General features: G+C 43.7%; 1 protein-coding gene across 1 annotated transcript in view; it reads left to right on the top strand.

Annotated features, from left to right (window-relative positions):
- The window catches only part of lgals8b (galectin 8b), a 78,251-nt gene continuing 56,330 nt past the window's right edge, over nucleotides 1-21,921 (top strand). The window contains exons 1-2 of the mRNA XM_016236051.1: nucleotides 1-170; nucleotides 367-455. Coding sequence (XP_016091537.1) covers nucleotides 132-170; nucleotides 367-455 — 128 coding nt within the window. The 5' untranslated portion in view covers nucleotides 1-131. The remainder of the gene's footprint in view (nucleotides 171-366; nucleotides 456-21,921) is intronic.

Genomic DNA, 21,921 nt, shown 5'->3' with positions numbered 1-21,921 from the left:
TTTAGTTCCGTAGTTTTTGAGCCTTTTACTTCTTCGTCAGTGGAGGAAACGGGGTTTTAACAAGACCACGTTATTTTTAAAATTCACGCCTTTAAGTATATTACTGTTATTTGCTAAATACAGGAATTTTAATGTCAGTGGCAAATGCAAAACGGACGATTCTCAATCCGGTAAGTCGATTTATGAATTTGAGACGACTTCACAAATGAGCATAGCCTAAAATAACATGCGAAGACAAGTGTTTAGCCTATCTGCGGATTTGTTAGCATTCTGTTTCGCTCATCATAACAGTAACCTAGACTGAAAAATAATGCGGATGGACTGTGTTTTGAACGTAATTGTTTTTTTATTTATGATTTTCATCAGACAATCCCCTTCACTGAGATTATACCGGGTGGTCTTCACCCAGGAGAGATGATTGTTATACAGGGATGTGTTCATAATGATGCGGACAGGTAAAATCCACTAAATACATCCGTTGGTTTATTCCCATAAAGTACATACATGGATTGTAAAGGTTCTATAGACATATATACATATTTGTCCTTCTATGACCCAGTTTCATGTAATGCTCATTGTAGCGAATACTATTTGCCTGCTGCTTAAGGAACCGTCTGAATTTTCCACCCACAGTGCAAAAACGTAAGCGATGTCCTGTCATTAATTAAAATGAGTTTTAACATACAAAATCACTATAATTCACCTAAATGTTATATTCATATTTCAAAGGTTGTAGTAGAGTCCTAGTGGCCACTAGATTACTCTACTGACTTACTACAGAGAAAGTTTTGGCAGTATTTCTCTTTATCCATGTACCATACTCGATTATTAGAGAGAAAAAAGAAGAATATATATATATATATATATTAAAATTTACCTATGTTATATTGGCATTAGTTGCTGTAGTAAGTCCTTAGCTAGACTGACTTATCTGACTACAGATAATATTTTTCAAATATCTCCCTTTATATGACTGTATAGTTAGTTAGGTATTTTATACAGGTAGATAACTCAAAGGAAGCAAGGGCAAATTACTATTCTGGGGTTTTATTATTGAGGACTTTCTTTGCTGTTTGGACCTTTATTCATATGCTTTATGCATGGAAAGTAATGTGAGGAGTGTTTTTTCTATGAACTACCTGAATTGATTGATTCTTTCTCAATTATTTGAGGTATGTCATGTTCAGGGGTCTGTTATCTGTTACATCGCTAACTCAGTTAGCTGGATTTGATTGTTGACGATTTGGCATGATCTTGGATTGGTTGGTTCTTCGAAGCTAATCCAAGAGTTGCTGTCATAGCAACAGGTCCGTAAACTTAAACCTGCTCGGGAGCAGGCTTATTTCACGTAAACAGGATTAGATTGACTCTTTTTAAGCAGAACTGATACTTAAAATATGTCCCAGTAATGTGTCCCTGCTACTCTATTACAAGTGTACCCTACTGATCCAGGGACAATAATTAAAAAATTAATTTGAAAATAATATTATAACGTTGTGTAGTCTATAATACTATAGACACAGCCAGTTTTACTCATTGAAAGATTTATTAGTGATAAAATAATTACTTTATAATTGTATTGGAGTCTTAAACACATGCTGTACATTTAATCTGAGTGGTTTGGAGTTTGAGTTGTGATCTATTATTAATGATCTTTTATTAATTATTAATTATCTAATTATCTATTATGGGAGTGGCTTGATGGAGCGCAAGAGATGCAGATAACTTGATCTTGACCCTTAAGAAACTTTAAATAATGCTGTCACGTAAAAAAAAAAATTTAATAAAAAAATTACAATATTGAAATAAAAATGTAATGCCTGTACAAATATTAGAAATTGTGAATATAAATAATTGGGTATCATGTAAAATAAAATAAAAAACATGGCATAAATGAAATGTGTCTATTATAACATTTATGTAGTTTTGTTCACTCAGCCATTTCCTTATAAAGGTCCAGAAATTCGTCAAGTTTTTTTGTCAGGTGTCTTTTCTAATTATATGATGCCATTACATTGCTGTCTTGCCGCAAGCCAATCGCAGCATTGCTGATTGTGGTTTCGAGTATCGATACATCTTCCCTTTTCAAGGAACACGAGAACTCGCAATAATCTTAGGGTGCTTCTTAAACGGAAGGCTGCATCCTACCGAGGCTGCGACCTTCCTAGTTCAGTCCTTCAGAGCCTTGTAGCCTAGAGTCCTCCTCGGCATTAAACGCTAGAATGAGACAGTCTAGTTTACAACTTAAAAGTAGCTGCTTAAAAGTATGTAAACTTTAATTATACAGTAACTTTAACAAATAAGCAGAAGTCAACCTGCCATACCAAACAAGACCACGGAGACGCCAAAGGACTGCATACACAGATCCATGCAGAATAACTAAACACACCAAAATACAAATTAAAATTGAAACCATTCTGAATGTGTGGAGACTCAGCGATCGTAAGGTGGGTCGATGTCATCATTGAATAGTTCCTCTGTCAGAATAAGCGAATTTGAAGCGTTTGATGCCCATATGTACATAACTGATCCTCAGAAACTTCTCCAAAACACGCTTCTTCGGCTAGCATCCGTTATGAAGCACTTGCTGTACATTACTTTTGACAACTACATGAATATACAGAACTGTGTTCAAGCAGAAATATGATGTTATAGCGGTCCGTGCACCATGAGCGCAGATACACAGTTTGTTTGCGCCTCAATAATAACGGACACATGCGCAGCTAGTGTATGACTCCTTTATGTCACTTTAATAGTCTTTACTAGGTGGTGCTAGGGGCTAGCACCCCCATACATAAAAAAGATGAAATAAAATAAAAACATTTGACTCACATGGATATCTCGTGCAATGCAATATGTGACGTGATTTGCAGTCATTCGTAATGTCATAGCATTTTATTTTAAAAATGGATCGGTTCCTTGGGCAAAGTGTCACAGTCACCAGTTGAGCCGTCTCTGCACTGCATTTTCCAGCATCCCTTTTGCCACTCACCTGCACTTCCTTGTCAATCACTCACACCTGGAATCTATCAGTGGATCCTCCTCACCTGTTGCTGCCAATCAAGCTTCCCATAAGAACACGCTCACTCCACACTCTCATTGTCTGGTCTCACAGTTGCTATGTGTTGCTTACCTCAGTAGTTCCCAGCCCTGGTCCTGGAGGCACCCCGACACTGCACATTTTGCATGTCTCCTTAATCAAACACACCTGATTCAGGTCAACAGCTCATTAGCAGGGACTCCAAGATCTGAAATTGGTGTGTCAGAGAAAGGAGACATGCAAAATGTGCAGTATTGGGGTGCCTCCAGGACCAGGGTTGGGAACCACTGGCTTACCTAACCCAAGTCTCTGTTTACTTACCCAGCGATCTACTCCGCATTCTGCCATCCCACCTGGAAGAAAGGAAGGACACGTAAATCCACCAAGCTAAGCCACCAAACCCTATCCGCTACCAAGATAATTCCCCTCTCCCTGGTGTCTTGTCTTCTCCTGCCACAGTCTTCAATAAATCTGCTGTTATACTGATTTACCCTTGTGTTTCCATTGTGTTTGCTGACAGAAGACCAGACCATCAACGTACAACACAGCAGAATGAGGGACTCACCACTCTGTCACTAGCTACCCCGTTCATGTCTGTTCATGAGTCTGTTCAAGAGTCCACTACAGTCCATAAGTCTGCTCCAGCTTTCAGCCCACAATACGCTCCCGAGACCATGCTCCCCATGACCTCTGCCAAAAGGAGGAAGCAGAGAGGGAGTAAGCAGTCAGTGTCTGCTCCAGTGTGTCTTCCTGATTGGCCCTCAACTTTAGTCCCTGAAGCCAGTAATTAGTTTGTTTCTGTTCCAGAGTCCAGTGATGAATCCACTCCTGCCTCAGAATTACATCCGGATTCTCTAGCCAAAATGGCCGTCATGCATGAGGCCATGCCAGAACCCATGAGCAAGATGGAACTTAGACTAAAGCAGACTAGATTAATGTCCAGTGTGGCAGATCCCCCCTTGAAGGTAAGTGCGAGCAGCAGGCATCCTGGTAACCCCAATCCTCAAATACAGCCCTAGTAAAGCTCCTGCTAAGAATCTCAGCCCCCTAAGTATGCTAGCTTCAGACTCCAGTCTCTGACCTGGTTCCGCCCCAAGATCTGCTCCAGTTTTCAACCAACTGCCCATTCTAGAGGCCTTGCCTCATTCTACCTCCGCTCCAAAGGGGAGACGAAGGAAGAAGCACCGGCCTGCCATGAGTTCAGCTCCTGATCCTGAGTTTAACCCAGAGAGGGCTCTTAGGTTTACTAAGATGGTGCTTCTATCCCCGAGTTTAGCCCAGAGAGGGCTTCTGTTCCTGAGTCTAGCCCAGAGAGGGCTTCTATCCCCGAATCTAGCCCAGAGAGGGCTTCTGTTACTGAGTCTAGCCCAGAGAGGGCTTCTATCCCCGAGTCTATCCCAGAGAAGGCTCCAGTCCCCGAGTTTAGCCCAGAGAGGGCTCCTCTTCCCAAGTTTAGCCCAGTGAGGGCTTCTATCCCCGAGTCTAGCCCAGAGAAGGCTCCAGTCCCCGAGTTAAGCCTAGAGAAGGCCCCAATCAGTGTTGCCAACTAATTTTCAGGGGAAGTTGCTAAAGGAAAGTCGATTTGTTGCTAAATGACGCTGTAATAACATTGCGCAATGACGTCATTATGTAATCATGATGCAAAATTGTGAAAAATATGTATTTTATGTTAAATTCGATTTTTTTTCGTAAAATAATATAAATGCACAATATAATATTAAAAATAACTGTATTTGTAAATACAACATTGAACACGTACACATTTTTGAACGATTACAATTTGTTTTTTTTTTCAAATTAGCTAGTAAACTAGAAAAACTACACATTCTGAACAATTATAGTTTTAAGCAGGGTATTAGTTGTTAGTTAGTGTGCTACAATCTAAGAAAAGTCTGTAAAAATAATCTACTATGTTAATATTGAAGGAATTTTCTGTATTAATTTTTTTTTAGAGTTTTTTTTTTAAACCTGCATTTTAAATTACGCATTGTATTTTGTGTTTTCGGGTTACAGGGTTATAATGGATAATGCCATGGAAAAAATTTTCTTACAGTGTACTAACTGATCAACAATCACAAGCCACTAACAGGGTGTATCATAAATGAACAATTATTCAGTCATTAAAGTGTTCTATTATTATTAAATTGAACAATTGCAAATAGCAGCTAACTTAATTCACATGATGTGTGTACTGCTAGGCATCGTTGGTTTCCTTTTTTTTTGTAATTTAGAGTCACTTAACAAGAGTTGCTAAAAATTGCCAAATAATACAAAAGGGCTAAATTTGTTGCTAGGCACTTTTGGAAGAAAAAGTTGCTAAGGTTGTCTGAAAAGTTGCTAAATTTAACAACAAAATTGCTAAGTTGGCAACACTGGCCCCAATCCCCGAGTCTAGCCCAGAGAGAGCTTCTGATCCCGAGATTGGCCCAGTGAATTTATCTGTTCTAGACCAGAGTCCAGTGCAGGCTCCAGCCCCTGACCAGAGTCCAGTGCCCGCTCTTGCCTCAGAGCTCTGCCAGGATCCTGCTCCTAGTCCAGAGTCCGCTCCAGAATGCCCTCCAGTGTCCGCTTCTCTCGTGCGCCCTCCAGTGTCCGCTCCTCCTGAGTGCCTCCCAATGTCCGCTCCTCCGCTACCTGAGTGCAGCCTGGATCCGGCGTTCGTCACAGAGTTAAGCCAGGAGCGCTTTCCAGTTCTTACATCTGGTAACGTGCCTTCCCCAGTCCAGGAATCCGTTCCAAGGAATGCAATCCCTAAACTCATTTCAGAGAGTGAGAGGTCCGACAGCTCCGGAGAAGGAAGGCCCTAAATTCTCTCCTGGGAGTCGAGAGCTTGCTCTAGTCCCGGAACTGAGTCGACAGATGGTTCTAACCCCTGACCAGAGTCAGGAGATGGCTACAAATCCCGAAGTCTACCCTGAGAATGTTTCAGGTTGTGTACATAGAAAAAGTCTTAGATCTTTGAGTTCAGCTCATGAAAAATGGAGATTCTGTGTACTGTTTTTTGTTCCAATAAGTAATATCTCTCTCTTATCTGAATTTAATAGGAGAAAATTATTGGTCATCCAATCTTTTACATTTTTAACACACTCTGTTAGCTTAGATAATTTAGAAGTTTCATCTGGTCTAGTTGAGATATATAGTTAAGTATCATCAGCATAACAGTGGAAACTAATCCCGTATTTTCTAATAATATTACCAAGGGGTAATATGTATATTGAAAATAGCAGAGGACCTAGGACAGATCCTTGTGGCACTCCATATTTTACTGGTGATAATTAAACTGGTGATCTAAACCATCTTAAAGCCTGCCCTTGAATACCGGTATAGTTTTGTAATCGATCTATGAGTATGTCATGATCTATGGTGTCGAACACAGCACTAAGATCAAGTAAAACTAGCAATGCGATGTAGCCTTGGTCTGATGCAAGAAGCAAGTCATTTATAATTTAACAAGTGCAGTTTCTGTGCTATGGTGGGGCCTGAAATTCTTCATAGAGATCTTTTTTTTTTGCAGGAAGGAGCACAATTGAGCAGACACAACTTTTTCAAAAATTTTTGACATAAATGGAAGATTTGAAATGGGCCTGTAATCTTCCAGTTCACTAGGTTCTAGTTATGGTTTCTTAATAAGAGGCTTAATAACTGCCATAAACCATAAATGTTTAAGAATTACTTAGGCCAGGGGTTCTCAAACCTCTCCACAAAGTACCCCCAGCACTGCACGTTTTGTATGTCTCCCTATATCAGACACACCCACTTCAGGTCTTGCAGTCTCCACTAAGGAGCTGATGAGTTGAATCAGGTGTGACAGATGAGGGAGACATACAAAATGTGCAGGGCTGGGGGTACTCCAGGACAGGTTTGAGAACCACTGACTTAGGCTACCTCTGGTCGATTCATGATCAGGTAGATCTTGAACCGCATCCTCACACCAGAAAACTACTAATTGGCCACAATGCTTCGTTTGATTTTTCGGAAATCATCTACTCTTCCCTGTGGATTACCTCTTGATGCTGAAAATTCAGCTTTGATCACAGAAATAAATTACATTTTAAAATATCTTTAATAGAAAACATCTCAAGGTTACGTGTGTAACCCTAGTTCCCTGAGGGAACGAGACGCTGCGTCGAACACTTTGGGAATTTTGTAGGGCGTAGTAATTAGTAATATGCATTGCTAAGAACTTCATTTTGATGACTTTAAAGCGATTTTCTCACTATTTGGATTTCTTTTACTCCCTCAGATTCCAGATTTTCAAATAGTTGTATCTCGGCCAAATACTGTCCTATCATAACAAACCATACATCATTGGTAAGCTTATTCAATTTCAATTAAGTAGAAAAGACAAGTCCAAAGATGCTCTTAATAGCTGGATCTGCGCCCTCACCCTCACTCTCACCCTCACTCTCGTTCACTCCACCACTGTCGCAGAGATTATTTTCATTCCACAGATGCTTTATTGCAAACTGTCTAAACTGAATTATAAATGCAGACACTCATATGAGGAGTTCTGAACATCAAATTATTCATTCAGAGAAAAAATTTCATGTTTGAAAATGAAAAATTTACAGAGGTTCGGACCTCGGTGATCTCATGGCTATGGCCATGTTTGCATCACATGTGCTGTCAAACCGATAAAGATGTTATCTTAATTTGCTGGTACTTTTTCTATTTGCACGTTTTCTTAAGTTGCAGCGGTAGCATCTTCTTAAAATCATGGATGATCATTGGGGTTTTATGTCTTAGAGACCCCTTTTAGCCTTTTGACATTTGCATATAAATTACAGATATGGCCCCACATTCTACATTTATATGGGTGCTAAATTGCCAATGGTTCCCCCTACTATCAGGGAGATGCTTAACAGTTTCACCACTCTCGTCTCCCCATCGAACTTCAAACACATTCCAAAGAGATGTAAATGCCCCCCGGTAAGCCAGGCACCAAATGACCAGCAAACTACACCATGCTCACATAACACACACATATAAAGACATTTTCTTTATTTCGACTATAATCAATCAGTTACAAATTTATCTGGTATATGCATGTGTTGTCTGTATGTTTCACTATTATATTAGCCTAGTTACCACTCGTTATTTGTATTAGTTAAGATCTAAACGCTTATATTCAGGTGTATGAATGTATCTCTGGTTTAATATCTTCTAGATGTTTCTTTCTTGGTATCAAAATGATCTGCTCTTTATTCCTCAAACAATGATTTACACTATGTGATCGTGAAATGTATCATACTATTTGTACTTTATTTTGGGTAAAACTGCACCAATCCTCCAGACCGGCCATAAACATGCAAATGGGCCATAAAGGGAGACAAAGAAAACCTCTCCTGCTCAAAAATTCATGCCTGGTATTGGCTATTCCACCCAAAAGGTGGGTGTGGATAGGAACTATCAAAAATCATTTACTCAGACTAATCTTTGCTCAGAAACTTTGCTTCTTGAGACGGACACTCTCCAAGACTCTTCAAAACTCCCCTCCTGAGTTTGATTTTCCGGCAGTTTTTATCTTCAAGTAACTTTGTCGATCCACTGTGGACTTTCCTATCTTCAGAAGAACCAGAGGAAAACTTCCAGCTCACTTCTAAAAGAACTCATCAAGAACCTCCGTTGTCTACCGCATCAGAAATTCTGCCACACATCATTGTGCAGTTAAGTTGCACAAACTGTAAGAATCTGTTGGGATCTAAGTCACATTGTTCTTGTGATAGCTGCAATAAATCGTCCGTTAGAATGAGAGTAATCTCACACTAAACGCAATCAGTTTTCAGCACAATTGGAGTTGAGGCACAGTACCTTAAACTAACGCTAGAGGGCAGGCTGTTTAAGTATCTAATACTTCTTGAACTCCACCTCTACCCACTTGATTTCACCTTGTGTGGGCTCACCCACTCCCACTTGTGGGCATTCTCAGCTAGGCCGACTTCTCTCTCCCTAAGTCCATGTATTTCAATTTGTTTTATTTCTAATTTCCCTTCTGCTCCTTTAGTTATTATTATTGTCATTCACACCATTCTAGGTACCTCCTGTTTTAGTTCTTTATTTTAGTATTATGTTTGTTTTTACTTTATTATCTTTTATTACTTTTATCCTTTTCTTTTTGTTTTGTTCCTTTTTTATTATTTGATCAGGTTTCTCTCACTTTACCACTCACTTATTTAAATTTAGTTTAAACAGTGTTTGAATTTAAATTTAAAGTAAATTTCTGTATTTTAGCCATTTGTGGTTTACCTATAGGTAGCACTCCCTCTAGTGCTTAGTTGGTAAAGCGACGGTTGCCTCCACGGTGGATCACAGTGAGCTGCCACGGGATCCCGACTGGATCACCTCAATCCATCACTAAGCCTAGCCCATAGAATATTGACCCATCCAGCTAGCGAAACCCCAAAATCAGGTTTCTCCTCAATCTTTAAGGTAATTAGCCTGCTCCTGTTATCCCAGCAAGGCCAACACACTAGATGTTATGACCCAGCAGCGCCCTCTACTCTGTAGGTCCTGTCATAACAGCAGTGAAAGGCTTAAACCTGCTCTCTCCTCTATCTCTGTGTTTTGATTTGTTGGTTTGTTTGTTTTTAATTTTGTTCTGTTTTGTATGCCTAGAGACCAAACCTTTCATCAGGGAAGGCTGAGTAATAGATTTATGACCCAAGCTGCCAAAGTCTTTAGACGATCACGCTGTCAACAATCTTTACTTAGATCCTAGCCCCCCACAAAATTAGACACACCTTGCCATTCACGGCCGAGATAACAGGTGTCTGGTCTACACTCCGCTAACTATTTGTACTCATCAAACAGACCAAACATAGAACATATAATTACTATAATTGCAGCCTGTTAACGCTGTAAGTACTTGCATTGGCCTTTTGTGCTGTCCCTCTCTCTCTCTCCCTCTCTCTCTTCACCAGTGAGCCAGCATGTCTCAATCATCCAGCCCTGATGCCCACTGGGATCGACTAGAGTCCTGGCTGAGTGCCATGACTGTTACCCTCCTGTCTGAAGCCGCCGAGAACAGCTCGACGACAACCTGAGCATCCTGATGTCACACAATCCTACACAGGACTACAGCCACAAAGATCTCGCCAAGATCATCGGGTCACTAGCTCTCTCTTTTCACCAGTGAGCCAGCATGTCTCGATCATCCAGCCCTGATGCCCACTGGGATCGACTAGAGTCCTGGCTGAGTGCCATGACTGTTACCCTCCTGTCTGAAGCCGCCGAGAACAGCTCGACGACAACCTGAGCATCCTGATGTCACACAATCCTACACAGGACTACAGCCACAAAGATCTCGCCAAGATCATCGGGTCACTAGCCCACAACCTCCTCGCTCAGGCAAAGCTGGTTGAAGCAAGCATCGCCCGCATGGAACAGGAAGCAGCAGCGCTGAAGCTCCAGGCTGAGGAGGCTTAGAGAAACCTGGTGCTTGCTCAAAGCCAGCTGGACCAGCTAACGTCGGAGACTCAGCACCAGCACAAGACGACAGACGAAAAGGACCCAGAGCTGCAGGAGGAAGTAGAGAGACTCCAGAAAGCCTTGACTGATCTCCGTGTAGACACAGCATGCCGAGAGCAGTGGGAAAAGGACACCAGAGAGGAGCTGATTGAAAAACTCCAGCAAGCTGAGGCTCTCCTGATGAGAGCAGAGACTGAACTCAAAGAGAGAGATGCCAGGGCCAAGGCCTGCGAAGGCCACCTGTAAAGTTCTCGGGCTGAAATCAGTGCCCTGGCCCAACAAAGAGACTATTTAAAAGAAGAACTTGACACGGTTCACTGGGAGATTAAATATGCATATAGACTGCAAAGTGACTCTGAAAGGGAAATGCACACCACAGAATTTCCCCTAACCGGTAGGCTGATACCTCCTAGTCAAGAATTCCCAGTTCGAAAGGGGGGTGAGAGCCCACTGCTCAAGACATCACCTGCCAGCATCCCTGAACCCCCAGCAGCAGCAAGGGGGTGGGAGCCTTTCCAAAGGCTGTCTTCCAGTCACGGTGTGTCACCTAAAGAATTGGATAAGCTGGCTAGAAATATTCCCACTTTCACTCCAAACCCTGCAGGAGGACACGACGTGCACGCCTACCTAAAATACATTGACTTTCACTTGCAAACTGTTGCCAATGTTACCACACGAGACAGACTCTATCTGCTCAGGATCACCTCCAGCCGTGAGGTGCGGAGCTTTCTAGACCGGCAGCCAGAAACAGTCAAAGTGGATTACCAGCAACTGCAGCAGGCTTTGATTAATGAGTTCTCTGACCCAGAGTCAGAGCAAGGACTGATTATGGCCATGGACCTTAAACAGGGCAAACAGGAAACCATGCAGGCCTACTACAACTGGCTCAGACAGGCGTACTTCGGAGCACGGAACGAGCCAGGAATGGAACAGGATTTCATCTTCAAAATTCTGTTCCTCTGGTACTTGCACCCAACAGTGAGTCACCACTTCGAGGTTCTGGCTTGCCCATGTACTATGTCCACGGACTATGTCCACACAACAGCTGCGAGATTTAGCCCATAAAGCCTATGCCAAACAAAGGACTGCTTCTGAAAAGACGGGGAAAAACCCCACAATCTATAATGTCGCTAATCATAGTTCAGAACTTGCTCTAGAGGGTGCCAAGCCACAGTGACAAACCTGTCAACACAATGTCAAGATCCTTCCCAGCCAGCAGAGAGCAGCGTGGCCATGGCGGTGCCTGTCCTATGCACCAGACTGGGTGCCCCGAGAGATCCTGGGACAGGTCACAACCACCCCTCAACCGAAGGGGTGGAGCCACATGGGAGGCCAAGAGACGGCCCAAGGGGAACCAACATTCACCGACACAAGCATCGAGCTCGGACTGCCAGCAGCAGAACACCTCTCAACATGCCCTGGTCAAGCACAAATATAAACCATCAGCTGAACAGAACTGGGAAACTACGTCTGAATCAGCAGAGATCATGAGACTTTTAAAGGAACTCCTCCAGAAAAAACACCACAAGGTAGACAAAAAGGATGAGTTAGATCAGTTATGACTAAGTCTGAGATCTGACCCCAACGCCCACTCAGAGTCCACTCAAAATGAACCTCTAAACCAGATCACTGCTAATCCACTGTTAACCACAGAACCAGCTATCCCATCACCGAGTGATGACATCACTCAACCACCTCAGCTGACTGCTGAACCACCAGAACCAGCCAACATCCCGCAACACACCTCCAGCCAGGACCCCAAAGTACCAGAAAGCGCTGTTTTGGTGGTCTGCCTCCCTGACAAACCACACAAGACCAGCTCTGAATGCTTGCCAGTCACCACACAAGCCCCAGTGCCAAGACTCCTGGGGAACCTAAGCGAAAGGGGGGTGGCCAAAAAACTTTACCTGGCCATCACATTAAAAAATGAGGTGAGACTGGAGGCCCTGGTAGACACTGGAGCTGACCTCACTTTAATGTCAAGCCAAGAGACCGAATCGCACTCTTAAATATCAGAGGTGTGTGCTGAATGTGCAATCCAACAGCCAAAATGAGGTCCAACTTGAACAGGTAGCTCCAATTCACCTGACCATTGGTTCTATGAGCTTAGTGCACCCTGTGTACATTTCTTCACTGGACACATACCCTCTCCTCTCTAGACCGCTTTGAGCCATTGTTAGATTTTAAACAACTGAAAATCTGGGCTCAAGTGCGAGAACCAATGCCTCCTCAGTCACCAAGATCACCCCAGACAGATTGCCAGGTCACAAAGGTCACGGAAAATCTCGCCGCCTGCTGCAGGAATGCCTCGGCCCAAGAGTGAGGTTCAAGGTCGCTGCTTTGTACTTTCCAGCTAGCCAAAGACTCTTGACTCATACTGCCCCCAGGTTAAGGGGGGCTTACAGCTGAATTATGTCACAACAACTGACCACATACTAGCACTGTGGGCTGACAATTCAGCTATCAGCCTCTCACTGTTCAGTGCTCTCAAACAGCACACAACGAACATTCCTTTTGCTAAGAAGCGCACATGATTCCCTTTGAATCCCTGCCCATCAACCATGTTGATTGCCAAGGGCATCTGTGCCCTGAACTTGAGGTGGAATGACAGGTGTCTAACCCATTACTTCCTGGTCCTTCCAGACGCACCACATGATGTCTACATCGGAGCGGACATTCTGATTCGCCTCAGGGCTCACGTGGACATGATCAATGAAGTGATATGGGCTCCAATGACCTCACAGTCACCCACTGTTCCGGTCAACCTCAAGAACCTCCTCTCAGGCCAAACAATCCCTGAGGCCTGCACGCTAATCAATGAACAAGAGAATGTAGTACCAGCTTACACCAAAGGGGTCACTGTTCGATTCAACCTGCGAAGAGCCCAAGTTCTCAGCCACACCCTAGGCTTCTTCCAACCTTCACCCGAATGTGGGGAACTGGGCCTCACTTTGGAAGCCACACCTCTCGTTGAATAGTCATCTCGGGCAGTGTACATCCTGTTCAATAACTACACGGCAATGGATGTCAGAGTGCCTAAGGCCTACCGTCTGGGTTGGCTAGTGAGTTATGACTTCCATGACTTTGAACTGATTCTACCAATAATTGAACCCATCTCAGATTCAATGATTCCAGAAGGAAGCTCAGGCCACACAGTGTCAACAGCACCCCTCAAGATCATCACCATAACTTCAGTCATGCCAGTGGTCAAGGAGCAGGTGTGTAAAACAGAGCTAACAGAAGACCAACACTTTGCCGTGTATACTGTCTCTAACCACTCCACCTATGAGAATGACAGCGTGACTGCACCTCTGACTGCCCACACCACAGAGAAAGTAATGACAGAAGAGCCATACCCAGGTTTTGAGACACAAGTCCAGTAAATTCTGAAAGATGCTGATGCCATACAGGAGGATGCAGACTGCCACAAACTCCGTCAAGTCCTGTACATATACAAAGAATCATTTGCCAAGGACTCTTTAGACTCTTTAGTCCCAACGCACCCAAAAGCTCCACCCACTTTTGTCAAGCAATACAAGATCCCCCTTGAATCGTACAAACCCGTACAGGAGATCATCAACTCTATGCTTGAGAAGGGTGTCATCCGTCCGTGTAACAGCACCTACTCTGCCCCCATCTGGCCTGTCCTCAAATCAAACGGCAAGTGGCAGCCAACCGTCGACTATAGGAAACTGAACCAACAGGTGCCATTGTCGCGATGGCCTATTACCCAACTCTGCCCCCATCTGGCCTGTCCTCAAATCAAACGGCAAGTGGCAGCCAACCGTCGACTATAGGAAACTGAACCAACAGGTGCCATTGTCGCGATGGCCTATTACCCAGTTGGAACAGGAGATACCAAGAATCAGAGGAGCCACAATCTTCTCTGCTCTTGATGTCGCCTCAGGATTTTGGACTATACCAGTGCATCCAGATGACCAACACAAGCTGGCTTTCACCTTTTGCAATTGGCAGTACACCTTCACCAGCTGCCCATTCGGCTATGCCAACTCACCAGCCGAATTCAACATCTTCCTCAATAAAGCATGCCTGGATGCCAGGGTAAGAGGGAACTTAATCTATGTTGATGACCTTCTGATGAAACACACGACGGTGGCTGATCACTGAAAGAAATTTGACCATGTCCTGCACCAATTGACCACTGCCGGTGCCAAGATTGCCCTCCATAAAGGACAATGGTGTAAAACCAAGGTCAACTACGTGGGCCTGCTCATCGGACCATGGGGCATTGAGCCACAAACTAGCCGCATCCAGACTATTCAGAACATTAAACCACCTGCCAATGTCTCAGAACTCCGAAGTTTTCTAGGCATGTGCAACTATTCAAGGCAGTTCATTGAGAACTATTCGGACATTGCACACCCTCTCACTGCCCTTCTGCAAAAGGACTGCCCCTTTGTCTGGACAGACGATCAGCAAAATGCCATGAATGAGCTGAAACAACATCTGTGCATTGCTCCATGTCTGGTTTACCCAGATCCACAGAAGGAGTTCTATTTGGAGGCTGGATTCTCCAGCCACTGCCTCAGTGCTGGTCTATACCAATGGCTTAACCAGGACAAAAGGGTGGTCACATATGCCAGCAAGACACTTCTTCCCCCAGATTGCAAATACTCAGACTGTGAGAAAGCCTTTCTCTGTACTGTATGGGCCATCCAGAGATTCTCCAAACACATCGGAGCACAGAAAGTGATCATAGAGACCTGTCACCAGCCTGCCACATTTCTTAACAGCCAGCGCATCCGCGGTGTGGTCACAAACGCACGCATAGCCACATGGCTAATGACCCTCCAGGGGCGCAACGTAGAAGCAGGATATGCTCAAAATCACAAGTCGGCGCTGGGTAACAGCCTGGCAGCCTGCCAAAGCTGCTCAGATTACACATATCAACTGAGATCATAGAAGCAGAAAGGCCCCAACTACTCGAAGCAACCTGGTCCAGACAAGGACCTCAATGACCAAACGGATGCCCTAGCCAAAGCAGGTGCACTACACAGCGAGTTATGGTCTCCACCCACCCTTAACGTGGCAGCCATAACCCGCAGCAAACAAACTCAAGCCACCACAATGCCCACCTCACAGCCGCTTATGCTGGCTCCTCAAATCTCCATTAATGACATTGCTGATATGCAAGCCTCTGACTCCTCCATCAAAACTATTCTTCACCACCTCTCTGACCCCTCCAGCCACCCTATCACACCAGATGAACTTGCTGCTGCCCCAAGCCTCAAACGGCTATACCACGTAACACACATGCTGCGTGTGATAGACAACATTCTGTTTTATGCCCCTGATGACCTCACTGCACCAAGGCTTGTGGTGCCACAGCGTCAAAGGGGGGTGATGCTGATGTATGCCCACGACGCACCATGTGCGGGACACCACGGCACAAGAGCCACTTATGAGACACTAAAACAAGTGGCATACTGGCCCGGCATGCAGCAAGATGTTGCAGAGTATGTGAAAGGATGCCTTGTTTGCTGCCAATTCCAACCAGCGAACCCAAAACACAGAGCTCCACTGCAGCACAGAGGAGTCGCATTTCCTTGGTCAGACCTCCAAATTGACTGGGTCAGACCCTTACCCCAGTCAACAAGGGGCAACAAGTATTTCCTCACAGTTGTGTGCCAGTTCACCAAGTGGGTAGAGTGCCTCCCAGCACCCAACGACACTGCCCAAACTACAGCATACCTCCTGATGAATCACATCTTCTCCAGGTTTGGGCTACCGCTGAGAGTCAACTCAGACAGAGGCACCCACTTCACAGCTGAGATCATGCAGCAGATTTGGAAACTCTTGGGAGTACAAGCACAACTGCACATCAGTCACCATCCAATATCTTCGGGCCAAGTGGAACGGACGAATCAGACTGTGGTCAGTATGCTAAGAAAATATGTGTCTGCTAACCAAAAGGACTGGGATGTAAAACTTCCCCTGGTGCTCATGGCCATCAGAGCAACAGGTGTGCCTCCCTTTGAACTAATGACAGGCCGGCAAATGACATTGCCCCTGCACCTGCTGTACCTGCCAGGAGACTCCAACCTTGTCACCGTCTACACCACTCACCAATACCTTGATGAACTACACCAGCATTTGAGAACCACATTTGCTAGTGTGCTAATGCTAACTAGGCCTCACTGTAGTTCTCAAAACGAAAGGCTGTTCTAACCAGTCCAAGCATCTCCACCACTGATCCACTGTCTTTCTTCGTCTCTGTATCAGGATGTTGCTGTGGCTCACCATCCTGTGCCCCAGCTGAGAGAACAACTCACACTAAAGGGCCAAACCCTACAGACTATAGGCAAATCATTAAAGGGCACCTTGGTGGTTCTGAACACTCACAGTGTCCTGCTGAACCAAACTGTGAACTCCGTGAAACAGTTATTCTCTGTTATACAGAATGATGTTTAGAGCTTAGTACAAACAGTGTTATCCTCTGTCATCACCTGTCCAGCTGACCCTCTTCAAGCCCACCTTGCCTACTCCCTGGGAGGGTCCATCCTGCTACATGTCGACCCCGAGCAGAGCGAGATGGCATTTCTTCTGAATCTACCCATCATTGAATCCGACAACATTTACAGACTCAAAGACATTGTCAATGTTGGATTTTGGCAAGGAAACACTCACATCAGGATACACAGCCCAGATATGGTAGCCTACCATGACAGTAACCCACAGTTATACCTGGCCCCAAACTTGCGCATGTGTACCCTGCCCAAAGACATTCATTATCTCTGCCCCAGCAAGCCCTTCCTCCGAGACAACACTGAAGGAATCTGCGGGTTCCAACCCATTCAAAGAGAGACACTCTGCCCTGCTTAGGCCAAGCCTCGCACACAAGTCACAGAAACGCAAGCAACGATTGTGGGAAATCAGTGGCTCATCAACACGCCCATCCATACCACCACACTGATCTATGACCAGCATGACACTGCAACCTGTGTAAGCCTGCCCAACCAGAGTATGTGGATTCAAGTGCCCAAAGGTGCCATCCTCCACCTCGGGGACCTGGCGCTGTACCACTTTCCAAGTAAAGAGTACCAATCCGACGTAGAAATTCCAGCCTTCTTCAAGGACCACAATCTCACCCTGGAACCTGAATTGGAACTGAGCATTGAGAAAGGGGGGTCCCAGATGCCCACACAGCCCTCCAAACACTGTCTCGGCTGCCTGTCCAGACAAACTTTCCCGTCGCCCGATCCTGGACCTCTGCCGACACGGCACTTTGCCTCGCCACAGCAATCGAGTACACCCTAACTCTCGGCCTGGCCTTTGTCCTGTTTAACAGAGTCAACGGGGTGCACCTTCCTCAAACCTTCAAACGGAGCCACCGGAAAAGAGGGACCCAGGCTGAGACAATGCTAACACCCAAGCTGAGGATCCAAAGGCTGAGGAAAAGTAGAAACCACCTGCCATCCGGCCTTCCTGATCCACCTGCCATTTGACCATCAGGATCCACCTGCCATCCGGCCTTCCTGATCCACCTGCCATCTGACCATCATGATCCACCTGCCATCCGGCCTTCCTGATCCACCTGCCATCTGACCATCAGGATCCACCTGCCATCTGGCCTTCCTGATCCACCTGCCATCCGGCCTTCCTGATCCACCTGCCATCTGACCATCAGGATCCACCTGCCATCCAGCCTTCCTGATCCACCTGCCATCCGATCATCATGATCCACCTGCTGTCTGACCATCATGACAACTGTTGTCTGACGATGTTTGCAGGTGAACTTCGTCAGCCAAAAGGGGGGATTCTGTAGCATCTGCTTAAAATCATGGACGATCATTGGGGTTTTATGTCTTAGAGACCCCTTTTAGCCTTTTGACATTTGCATATAAATTACAGACATGGCCCCACATTCTACATTTATATGGGTGCTAAATTGCCAATGCTTCCCCCCACTATCAAGGAGATGCTAAACAGTTTCACCACTCTCGTCTCCCCATCGAACTTCAAACACATTCCAAAGAGACGTAAATGACGGCCTGGCTGACCAGCAAACTACACCATGCTCACATAACACACACACATAAATACATTTTCTTTATTTAGACTATAATCAATCAGTTACAAATTTATCTGGTATATGCATGTGTTGTTTGCCTATTATATTAGCCTATTATATTATATTAACAAATACCACTCGTTATTTGTATTAGTTAAAGGGGTCATATGATGCGATTTCAGAGTCCAGCCCGGGGTCGTCACATGTGGTTGCCGCAACGCCACCGGATGCTCCTTCGTCAAATCCACCGGCCGCGCTGTTCTCAAGCCCAACGGCCTCCGCTCGCTCTAGATCTCTGGCCGTTCCTCACTCTAGCCACCGACTTCCGCTCACTCAACCGCCAGTTGTATTTACAACACTGTTCCAGAACACTACAACCCAAATATTCAGATCTGTGCAGCACATTTTATGGAGGACTGTTTCCTGATCCTGGTAGAGTAGACTACAATGCCGGCTGTTCTGACTCACAGACTGTAAGTAAGTTTTTTTATATTTAAAGAATTTGCCACTGATGATTCAAACGCGAATTTTGGGCAGTGTAGAGTAGGGCTTGTTGTTTGTCATTTCTCCAATCACAAATGCAGACATGGTTTTATGTTTATGTGGTGCGATGCAACGCAATGCGTAAAAAGACAGTATAAGTCATTATAATCAGTTATTATGTCCCCACTAGATGCAACAAATGCCTCGTTTATAATGGGTTTTCATGTTTTTGAATCGTCGCTCCGGCTGGGACAGGGCATCACAGTATAGTAGGGGCGTAACATTTCCGTCACACGCTTGAGGTATTCGGCCAATCATAATGCACTGGATAGCTGGCCAATCACAACACACCCTGCTTTGCAGACCGATGAGTTTTGTAAAAATCGACGCGTTTCAGAAAGGCGGGGCATAGAGGAGAAATAATAATATACAAGTATATGGAAAATAATGTGTTTTTTTAACCTTAAACCGCATAAACACATTTCATTACACCAAATACACAAAATAATGTTCTTTTTAGCAACATCATATGACCCCTTTAAGATCTAAATCAGGGATGGGCAACTTTGATAGTAACGAGGGTCAGCATTTTTTCTCCTTTATACCAAGGGGCTAGATTACTTATCCACGTCCACACACCTTTTAAACCGTTTTACTCAATTTCCTTTTTATTGAAGGAAATGGAAGTATAACTAATGTCATTTGTTTTTAAAGATTTTATTAAGTATAAAACTAATTCAGAAGGAAAACTTTGTTGTCAGTGGACATAAATATTACCCTGACTAGCCAATGTAAACATTTCAATTGCATTGTCTGTAAATTTGCAACAAAAAATATACAGAGGTCCTTTTTTTATTAGTAGCCTACAGAACATTCTCAAAACAACCTAAAAGGACAGTTAAAAAGGGCTTAATTAAAAAAAAAAAAAAAAGTTCTTCCAAATGGTACCATAAAGTAACCTGGTATCTGCAGGATTTTTTAAATCAAATGTAAGACCTTTAAAGACATTTTTCAGATCTGCACTTCACATTTCAGCCTTTAAACAATTTGTAAGAAAAGGGATGAGTCAAAAGAATAAATTATTATATTAATTTAAACAATTATTATCAATTAATTATTATATTAAATAACATATAAATACATCTTAGTGTCTTAATTGTTTAGATTTTTATAATGCATTAGCTTTTTGTCAATCCACTGGTTCACATTTAAAAATATGTAGCAAAAATAGCAGATGGGCTTTTTGAAAAAGCAAATTGATTCTCTGCCAGCAGGGTTCACTTTCGAAACTGGGCATATAGTGGTTTCCCCGGTAACCGGAGTACACAAAGCTGACGTGCAGCACTCAAGTTTATTCAGCAAAATCGTAGCCTTTTGAAGTTTAATCGTCATATTAATCCATATAGCAATTGTTGTCTTTCCGTCCCCAAAGACCTCTTATAATTTAGACTTTTTGTACCATTTAAGAGTTTGCATGGCCTTAAATGTAAACAATTTAACTGAAGATGTTTTAAGGACCCGCGGAAACCCTAATAAGAACATAGTTCAGTGCAAATATTTCTGTCATGCATTTGGCAAAAAGCTTTTGTTGACTATGAATTTTACCTTTGAAATTTGAGGCAAGTGCAACTCTGGCGTCCCCAGTGATTGTGAGCAGTGGTGTGATGGCAATTTAAATAAAATACAGATTTCCAAACAATCCAAACATGGGTATCCCCTTGAACTTGGTAAAAAGATAATCTGTTTACCATCTTGACTTGAAAATACTGTTTTCATGGTCAGTTTTTCATTTATTATTTGCTAATGTTAATTGCCTTGTCCAAATACCCACACTTGCGGTCTTTGCACTTGACCACTTGACTACTTATATGACATATTTCCTGTATTTGGCCCAAGTGTTCAAGTGAGGATGAAGACCACAAGTGTTTGTCGAACTTTTCATTACCTGATGGGACACACTTGTAGTGTTGTCAAAATGCAAGTGTTTACATAGCTTTATTTTAATTTTAATTTTAAATACTTTGCATTTTAAAATCAACTTCTAAATGTCTGTTCAGTAGTCCCTATAACATGACAATTTTAATTTGTGGTGCTAATTAAGTGATAAAAATAAATATCACCACTACTCATCTTTGCACCAATAAAACGTAAAAACACTGTTTTTCTACCAAATTATATGTAATATCAAATTATTATATTAATATTTAACTTGCATTGGAAAGGTTTCCGTGACCTCTCGCGAGATCTCGGCAAAAAGTCTCACGATTTATTTCCAGAACATGATGCATGATGGGATACACTAAGCCTCAAATAGCACTCCGGAGTGGTATTCGAGATAGTGTGGGTTTAGTGTGCGTTAAGGGCACTGCGCTCTGGCGTTTTTAAGACCTGGGACAGTCTTACACACTTACTTCCTGTCACGCGCACGCGCTCTCAAGTGGCCAAGACCGCAAGTGTGGGTATTTGGACAAGGGGAATGAATGTTTACATTAGTACACGTCCTACGCTGAAGTTAATAGGGGAGCGGCTGGAAACTAGCAACCTCTCCTGGTTGGAGATTGTATTAACATCATAAACTGAAAGCAATCTTTACATGACTTGCTTTTCAAATGTTTTAAAATTGATCATCCGAGTCTAATATGATCCAGCAGGCCGTACTAAAAGACAATAGGCCTGTGGGCCGCCAGTTGCCCATCTCTGATCTAAATGCTTATTCAGGTGTATGAATGTATCTCTCTCATCTTTTTAAGTGGGAGAACTTGCACAATTGGTGGCTGACTAAATACTTTTTTTCCCCACTGTATGTGAGTCAGAACTGCCGGCATTGTAGTCTAATGTTACTCTCGCATGATCAGTAAACAGTCCTCCATAAAATGTGCTGTACACATCTGGATATTTG

This window comes from Sinocyclocheilus grahami, unplaced genomic scaffold (genome assembly GCF_001515645.1).
Source record: "Sinocyclocheilus grahami isolate Dianchi unplaced genomic scaffold, SAMN03320097.WGS_v1.1 scaffold479.1, whole genome shotgun sequence".
Classification (NCBI taxonomy): Eukaryota; Metazoa; Chordata; class Actinopteri; order Cypriniformes; family Cyprinidae; genus Sinocyclocheilus; species Sinocyclocheilus grahami.
This window is presented reverse-complemented; position numbering and strand designations above follow the sequence as displayed.